This window comes from Pundamilia nyererei, unplaced genomic scaffold (assembly GCF_000239375.1).
Source record: "Pundamilia nyererei isolate P.nyererei 1_Seehausen unplaced genomic scaffold, PunNye1.0 scaffold00012, whole genome shotgun sequence".
NCBI lineage: Eukaryota > Metazoa > Chordata > Actinopteri > Cichliformes > Cichlidae > Pundamilia > Pundamilia nyererei.
The window spans coordinates 334,910-344,473 of NW_005187413.1; the positions used below are offsets into that span (position 1 = coordinate 334,910).

Genomic DNA, 9,564 nt, shown 5'->3' on the forward strand with positions numbered 1-9,564 from the left:
AGCATAATGCTGCAATAAAATAAAAAAAAGAACTTTGACGCGGAGCGGAAAGTTGTGCAGGTGAATTAACATCAGTGCAGCAATTTATAAACACAGATGCACTCATTTCTTTAAAAAAAAAAATGATCAAAGCAACCTATCAAGACTAATCCTAATGAGATGCCTGGGATGGGAGACTGCTAACTTCACAAACGTACAGCACAGAAACACTTTATAACTTTAACAGTATAGAAAAACCTTACGTTTTAGCATACATTTCGCTGCCAAAACAAAAGAGATATTCAGACCAGGGAGAGAAGCAGGAAGACAAAATGATATTCTCTGATACAAGGGCAAAAGTGCTCAGTAAAACTGGGAAGCCGTTCTCTGGATGACTCCAGACAGCTCAGACAGAGTGCGGGATTCATCTTTTCCACTGCATAAATCTGTGTGTAACAGCCCATCACCAATTTTTGTGCCGTTAAAGGGAAGCTCCTACAAATACCTATGCAATATGGCTGCCCAGAGATCTGACTGCATCGTTAAAAAAAAAACAAAAGAAAAAGAAAAACACTACAAATTATTAGAAATAAGTCTGTATGTTAGTTGCATTACCCAAAATGTCAGTGTTGAAGGCTTAAAAGTGATTGGTCTTACTGAAGGATATGAACAGGTCTCTGTTGTAAATGAGACATTGTGTCTCAGTGGGACTATCTGTATAAATAAAGGTTAAGAATAAAACAATTAAGTTGTTCATTATTACAATTTTGTTAGATTGAGAGTATCGTGTTTGTTTATGATTGTCTCCAGTGCCGGTGCAGGGAGAACAGGCTGTTTCATTGCAGTGGACATCATGTTAGACATGGCGGAGAATGAAGGTGTGGTGGACATTTTCAACTGCATCCGAGAACTAAGGTCACAACGAGTCAACATGGTTCAGACAGAGGTAAGTGTAATTATGGAAAATAGATATAAATCATAGGCAAAATATCAATGACCATGACAATTTGCATATTAATGATCAAGCAACTGACCTCACAGCCCATTGTTCATTCAGTGCGCTGGTTTCAGTTATTGTGCAAATGTACTGTTTATAAGATTGGGGAAACCTGCAGTCAGCTGAGACTGAAGAAGTCACTTGGATGAGTGACGAAACATTGAAGATGCTACGTCCACATGAACAGAATCAACCTTTTGGGGCTTGGCAAAATAATATCTAAACACAGATGATTTTGAGTCTAGTTGGTCAAAACAAGTGGGTGTTCAGGTACGGCAGGCTGCTGGCTTAGACAATCATGAAAAGTTATGCATTATGGATTTTTAATTTTTCAAATAAAGTGTGGAGATTTTTGGTTCATGTTAAAATAAATCACCAGCACGTATTGTAATTATTACTGACTTGAGTTCTACAGAGGCTTTCCATCAAATTTTGATGAGCACATACTGGATACATTAACAAAGCATCTAGATACATTGCACTGAAGAAAAAACAACATTAACGTTTATTCCCTTTCAGTACCATACGTCATTTTGCCTGCAGTTGTAAGTTTGAGATGTAGCATCGCAAAAAGTAAGACAGTATGGAGTATCCCAGGACTTCTAGCAGTCATCTATGATTTAATGCAGTTAGATTATTATATATTGAACATTAAACATTAAACATTGCCTGAATATCAGATGAAAACTAGTACAAAAACTCACACAGATATGGTATGCACCCAAACAAACACAAATTCAGACATAGACAATTTTAGGAGAGTTTTGTGTCAATATGTGTATGCAATAGCTGGTAAGGAATATCAGAGATGAGATGTGACACCCCAGTCAAATGGATTGTATTAATTTATTATTTCTATAACAGATGACACGGGAGAGATTTGGTATATTGTCTGGTACTAGGGTAGTCACAACTATACAACAAGTTAAGATTTGAAGTGGCCAAGCATAAATCAGCACTGTTCAGTATTCCCAAAATACGGATGATGTTTCCTAAAACGTTCTGTCTTTGCTAGCTGGGTACTTGGGTTACTATCCTTTACATGGTGTCGTAATTTGTTCTAATTTAGTACTATCAAACGTTTTAAAGAGTCTGCATTTTCAAATGTTGGGTATTCCATTTTGGAACAGCAGCGTTCATTTCTTTTCTAAAGCTACCTTAAGCCGACCTAATCCGTTCCGCCTCTGCATTCCATTTGTGTTACTGATGAAAACCTTGCATATCCAAAAAGTCAACTTTTCCAGGAATAAAGAAAAACAGCCTCATTTTCAGACTGACAGCTCAAGCTCAGAGTATGAAATTGACTTTTGAATGGGTTTTAGAAGTGCCAGGTTCAGAAAAGTTACCTAGGGCATCACGTTGAGTGTTTTCAAATGACAGCAGTGGTATAAAAGCTAGTTTTGTGTATGTGTGTCTGTCTGTGCACATTCACGTGTGTTTTTATGCCTCTTGATACCAAGTTAAATGCATCCTGCCCTGTCTTTTGAATATGTGTGGGAGCAATTTGTGTCAGTGTTGAAGCTGCTTGATGCTATTATAATCCTGCTCCACACAACACAAAGCAATTAATCTTTTAAAAGGCACAGGGGAAAGAAGAGTGTGCGTAAATGTTTCAGTGAGTATGTGACGTGCATGTGTGTATACATGTGTTTTTGCGCGCAAATGTGTCTGTGCATGTCACTGGCATAGGTAATGGCCAGGAGAGGTCATTTCAGTGATGCTTTTAAAGCCTCTTCTCTGCTCCAAGGGCAACAATTAACATTCAACAGAGAGAGACCGAGAGATAAAGCGAGAAGCAAATTGAAAAAGCGAGAGGCAGCAGACAAACACAAGTGTGAGAGGAAACGAGCAACAGAGAAATAAAAACGGAGCCAACCCCAGATAAAAATGCACCGATAGGGGGACAGAAAGAGAGATAGAGGTAAATTAGCATGCACGGTGGCTGCTGTAGCTCATGGTAGCTGATGCATTTAGCGCAAGCTAGTGATTTGGAAGACAAAGAACATACTTGAGCCAGACCACAGAGGCACCACTAGCAAAGCACTGTGCCCTTTTAAATCACTTTCAGGCTCCCACAAAAGCACAAGCATGCAAATAATATTCATACACAAAGCAAACAAAAGTTGTGTTCACATTGGAATGTTTGAGTTTGTTGTCAGCTTGAAAAGACTTAATGCAGCTTTGCCCGACTGCATCATCTATTCCAGAGCTGTCATTGCTTACAGCTACTGTGAGGCACTGTGGTCCAGTCCAAGGGCTACAGGCAGGTTCAGTGCTGTTTGCTTGCATAAGCCAGTTTTGTATTTCAGTGAAAGAAATTTTGACTCCAGAACTCATTTTGCTTTGGTGCAGGAGCAGTATGTGTTTGTTCACGATGCCATCTTGGAAGCATGTCTGTGTGGAAACACAGCCATACCAGTGTGTGAGTTCAGAGCCATTTACTACAACATCAGCAGGTTGGACCCACAGACCAACTCCAGCCAGATCAAAGATGAGTTCCAGGTGAGCACGCACATTCACACCCATTTGTCTTTTGTCATTTTTGGGAACACTCGCCACACGTGCATTTGAACAACACCCTAGCTGATAATGTGAATGTGTGGGTTCAAGTTAGATTGAAGGTTCAAATCATTGCTTTTCTGCCCGTCAGACTCTAAACATAGTGACCCCTAGAGTTCGTCCAGAGGACTGCAGTGTGGGTTTGCTACCCAGAAACCACGACAAGAACCGCAGTATGGATGTTCTACCAGCAGACCGATGCCTTCCTTTTCTGATTTCTGTGGATGGAGAGAGCTCCAATTACATTAATGCTGCATTAATGGATGTAAGTTTTTGTTTAAATGTCTGATTATGTATGTGTAAGCTTATCATACTTTGTATTGTGCTTTTTGATTGTTATTCGTTTCACCATTCTAGAGCCACAAACAGCCAGCGGCCTTCATAGTTACTCAGCATCCTTTGCCCAACACCATGGGTGACTTCTGGAGGTTGGTGTTTGACTACAACTGCTCCTCCATTGTAATGCTCAATGAAATGGATGCAGCACAGGTACAGGTACACACACAAAAAAAATCTACAAACATGTTCTGTACTTATTTTTGTCTAACTAACAAAAATACACTAGACATCAGCACCTGAAACTGACTGTACTATCAGATAGCCTGATGAATGTATCAGAGTTGATTTTTTTATTTACTCTATCACTTGTCTCTCCCATTTATTTCTATTTATTGCCATTTGTAACTGATTTGTAACATGGGCTACAGCAAGGATTCTTAGCTCATGGATCTGGCCAAGAAGTAAAACCTGTCCCACTTACTGGAAAGAAATGTCATGTGAATGTACTTGTTCTAACTGGTGGACTTCATTTTCTCCAACCCATTCTTATTTTCTGCATTTTGTCTTTTTCTTCCAACCTTTGTGTTTGTTTTCTAAAGTTATGTATGCAGTACTGGCCAGAAAAAAATTCATGTTGCTACGGCCCTATTCAAGTGGAGTTCATATCTGCAGACATCGACGAGGATATCATCAACCGAATCTTCAGGATCTGCAACATGGCTAGGGTACTAAACGTTTACATATTTAATACAGTACTTCTTTTATTTTATAGTTAAGTTATAAAAAATTTTATGAGATTAGATGTTTTGCATGTAGAACATCTAAACAGCTTCAGTTTGTCTTTAGTCGGTGTCCTGGAACACACTTTGATAATTTCTCTTTTTTTGTCTTCTCTTCTCCTCCTTGACAGTTTTCAAATTACGAGTTCATGGCTAGATTTTGTGGCGCATTGCTTAATTCAAAGTCATGGAGCGCCTTTGTGTTTTAAGGCCTCTTCTTAATAAAATATGTGTTGTGGATTTCAAGGGACTCTATTATTTGACAAATGAAGCACTACTTTCCTGACACTTACTAGGAATACAAAATCTGTTTAAAGTTCAAGCAAAAGCAATAGATAGTGAAACAGTATACCGTGGAACACACCATAACAATACAGCAAAGGCATTTTTTCATTGCATGCGACCTTTACTACGCAGTAGGCAGTTGGCAAAAGGATATGCAGCAAGGCTACCTGAGTCCTGGTTTGGTGACTACATAGAAAAAATGATAGTGATGTTGAATGTGGTACAATAATGACAGTTGTTTTCTTTTTAACTCTACCCTTTTATCCTCCTCTTCCTTTTCTTGTCTTCTCCAACCTCTATGCACCTCTGTTCCCTTTTCACTTCTATTTCTCCTTTTCTTTTCCTTCCTATCTTCCTGCCTCTTCTTGTTACCCTCTTTTCATCTCATTTTCTAACTCATCCATGACCGCTCAACTCTAGTGGTGCCTTATCATCTGCATGTTCCTATGTATAGCACTTGGAGAACTCCCCGCTACCCTGCTATCTATATTCTCTCTCTCTTTCTCTCAAACACATCAGCGGTCTAGTGTGAAATGGCTCATATCATTGCCATAACAGCACATCCCACACTGCGAGTGCAGCTCCAGCCTAGCCGAGTCTCTATCGCCAATCGCTTAGCCATCAAATGAGCAGAGAACAGTGAAAAAGTGGAAGGGAGAAAATGTTCGCAAGAAATACATGACAATACAAAGAAATAGGGGGAACAGACAAGTAGAATGAAGACACATAAATGCAGGGTACAGAAAATATTTTAGATTAGTGTTAATTGGTATAAGAGACTGGGTAATTTAGAGAAAGATGGACGTAGAGTAAAGGAGAGATGGAAGGGGAGAAAGTACATGGCAGGTGTACTGAAAAGACAAGGAAGGAAAAGTGGTATAAAAAATGATACTGCTGAATTTGTTTGGTTTGTGTGTAAATGTCAATGTGCATATGCATTTGTGACAAACATCAGTAAATCAGTCTGACAGTGATGGTGGATTTTGGTATTTTACTTGGTGCATGCCACTTGCCTTGGGCTAGACGACTGAAAATGTGCCATGTCTGCCATGAAATCGAATTAAACATAACAAGCTAAGGTCTTTGTTGAATCCAAGCCTATTTCTTTTGAAAAGACATTTGTTCAAAACCAGGAACTAATTGGAGCACAAAAGCCTGATTACATACAAAATGTGTTTTATGTATCAGTTTAACAAAATACTTACTTGGGTGGCATGAATGGCAGTGTCTCACTGGAATAAGGTCCTGGGTTTGGATCCAACGACTCGTTTTGTGTCCATCTCTCTGTATTGGTATTATGACTAGCAACCTGTGCAGGGTATGCTGCTTTTTGCCCTTTGCCCAGTGGGATAGGCTCTAGCCTCCTCATAGTCTGTAACCAAAAAAGTGGCTAAGAAAATGAATGGATGGATAATATTACCAAATAAGACCACAACTGAAAAACCAACTCTGTATTTGTTATAGTTGACCAGCTTTTCATCCAACTTTCCATATCATTTAAGCACAAACAGACCTGTTAGATGCAGATATATTTTCTAAAGTGAGCCAATGGGTTTCATTGGCCAACTTTGGTCTTAATTCTGAAAAACGGTAGCTTTAGCAATATCGCTGTGCATGAAATTGAAATGGTTCCATGGAATTACAGCATGATGTTGATTGTTGTGATAACAGCTATGTCAGCAGTGATCAAAACCCTAATCTTCACGTTTCTCTTCTTAGCCACAAGATGGTTACCGCCTGGTGCAGCACTTCCAGTTTATTGGCTGGCCAGCCTACAGGGACACACCTCTCTCCAAGCGCTCCATCCTGCAGTTGGTCAGGAGATTGGCTAAGTGGCAGGAACAATATGACGGAGGAGACGGGAGGACTGTGGTACACTGCCTGTAAGTATAGTCACACAGACACATGCAGACACAAATAATAGAAAACGTGATGAAATAGTAGACTGGAACAGTCACTGCTCAGTGAGATAACAGATCAACATAAATGGCAAGACAAATCTTCCCTTAGAGTGTATGTTTGTGACAGACAGAGAGGGAAGATGATTATAAAGTAAGCTGTGCACTTCTATAAAAGAACACATACACACTTTTAAGACAGATATTCACACACAAAAACACACTTTTTGTAGTTTTTGTACATGTTGAGTACCATTTCATGCTTTATGTTGTTCCACTTATCTGTCAAATATACACATGCCTCAGACTCAGCATTAACCTTGTGCTTGAAAGCCATATATATTCACTATTGATGTCAAAACGTCTGAAATGTCGGTTCATAAATGCTGTGAGACTTGTTATGAATTATCTTCGTTAAATATAAATGAGGCTCATGGCTTAAAAAGCCTGGAATGTGTCAAGTTTTAAAGAGGTCATCATTCATCTCTATTGTTATGTTTGGCTGTGCTGATGCATTATGGATCACCCACACGTCTGCTTGTGCATGCTACATTCAGATGTCCAGGTTTATTCAGTGTTTGGTACGGTGCTACTACTACTTCTGTTTGTACCAAATATATTTTAAACAACACTAAACAATGTTTATTATACTACATAGATGAATGTGTGTTGGTATAGAAGTATAAAAACATAGCTCAGCTCGATACGAATTCACCCTATTTGAGCAGAGCAAATGAAGCTGATAATGAGGGAAGGAAACAGAAGCTGTAAAATCTATAGAAGAGAGAACTGCTAACAGTAACGTGTGTACACAGACACTGCCTATCTGTGGTGCTCATCCAATCAGCTCTCTGTGTAACAGCTCATTGGACCAATGAGGTATTGATGTGGGGTTTTTTGTTTTTGTTTTTTTAACAGTTTTTTGCTTATTAGCCTTTTCTTTCTTCACGTAACATAAAAAGAGGCAGACGTAAAAAAGAATAATATTCATATCCTAGTTCTGAACTAAATTTACAGATTGTAAGTTATTTTTGAACATTTAAAAATAAATGTCCGTTGTAAAATAATCTGTCACTGTCAAATATTTTGTAAAGCTCTCAGTACATGGCTATGACTGTCATCCTTTTTCTGCCTGAAAGCCTAAATGGTTTAAGGCTGAAGCTTGTAACAGTCTACACTGCTACAGAACAATGTGCAATTCAGCTATTAGCCCTTATATGGAGAATAAAAGTTTAATAACTGGTGTCATATATGTCAGTGATCACATGCTTTGACCTTCATTTCAAATAACCCTGTCACCTATAGATATAGATATGATATTAATTTGAGTAAACTCTGTCAATCACTATAAATTAAATGCTCAAACTGGTATTTTAAAACACATTCTATTTAAATCTGCAACACGTTTAATTTCTGTGAAATTAAAACACTAGCAGATAAATTAAGATAGGAAGACCATTTGGGGACTAAATTCTTTAGTTATGCTCAAATCCAGTAAATGTGAGCGACAGAGATGTAAGCTGTCTCTGCTTCTGGCTGAAGACAGCTACACTGGCTAATCAACCCCAGCTACTGATTTCACAGACTCAGTAATACTAGCGATAAGTAGAAACATGATGGTTCCATCAGTAGATGGTGAAAATTGATTATTTTTCTGCTCTTCACTTGTCCTGAAGGTTGGAATTTGATGCGTCTTTAATACTGAGCACATGTCTTACTTTCAACAAGTCACACTGGGAGGAGCTTTTAGAAAATAGTGAGGAGTAGCACACTTAATTCAGCAATCTGCGTTTGCTGTATTTATCTCGAGTTATATAGATATATATTTTAGATAAAGCGAAGTAATAAAGATAAGGTGCCTCTTTCTAACAAATTACTCATATTCAGCATGCAGCAGTTCATATCTAGACTAATGTGATTTCAAGTATGTCAAAATTCATTTAAATCACATAGGAATTTATCTCATACAAACCACTTAACCACCAACCACTGACTGTCAGATCCTTTTCGCAGTAGATTTAGTTGTAATGTTTTGGATTTTGGTTTTGGCCGCTTTAAATATTTCACCTGAAACTGTGGATGAAGTAAACGCTAAAAGTAACCAATAAACAGGGGATGGCATCTAAACAATTTGGACTCCAATATATTAAAATGATTTTTTCAAAGCTCAAATCACATACCATACACAAAGGCGAACAAGCAAATATCAACCATTTATAAATACCTTTAAAAGAAGTGCTAACCCACCCACTATAGTAACCCATCTCTTCAGAGAAACTGGATGCACAGCTAGGTCACTTTCTTCCTAATATGTTCATCAATTCAGTTTGTTTTAAACTTTATGAAGATGTAGTTTGCCTGTTGCCAAAGAGTGACGCTACAATTTTAAACTTGTAGTTTGGAAAAATTAAAAATTAAAACATCTATGGGAAAAATTAATGCTTGTTGGTGTTTGTTAGTCAAAATGAGTATTTTCCTTGCCCCCTGATTGGCCAGACTTTGGGCAATTTAATTAAAACAAAAGTAAAATTTTCTAATTGCCTAGGGTTAGAGTTGTAGTTAGCCATCACTGATGATGGCTTATCACCTTAGGGAGTTGGACCATCACAGTTATAGTGAATACTATTATTATTATTATTATTATTATTATTATTATTATTATTATTATTATTATTATTACTATTATTATTATTACAACCCTCTTCTCATCTATCATATCAAATTTAGTGCAGTGTTATATTAACCAAGAGTGATGAGCCAAAATAGTGTTTTATCCATTTACTGATCT

General features: G+C 37.9%; 1 protein-coding gene across 1 annotated transcript in view; it reads left to right on the plus strand.

Moving 5' to 3' along the window:
• Positions 1-9,564, plus strand: part of ptprt (protein tyrosine phosphatase receptor type T) — a 308,462-nt gene that overhangs the window by 294,697 nt on the left and 4,201 nt on the right. Inside the window, exons 27-32 of the mRNA XM_013908559.1 lie at positions 790-925; positions 3,329-3,478; positions 3,627-3,800; positions 3,893-4,024; positions 4,414-4,539; positions 6,598-6,761. Coding sequence (XP_013764013.1) covers positions 790-925; positions 3,329-3,478; positions 3,627-3,800; positions 3,893-4,024; positions 4,414-4,539; positions 6,598-6,761 — 882 coding nt within the window. The remainder of the gene's footprint in view (positions 1-789; positions 926-3,328; positions 3,479-3,626; positions 3,801-3,892; positions 4,025-4,413; positions 4,540-6,597; positions 6,762-9,564) is intronic.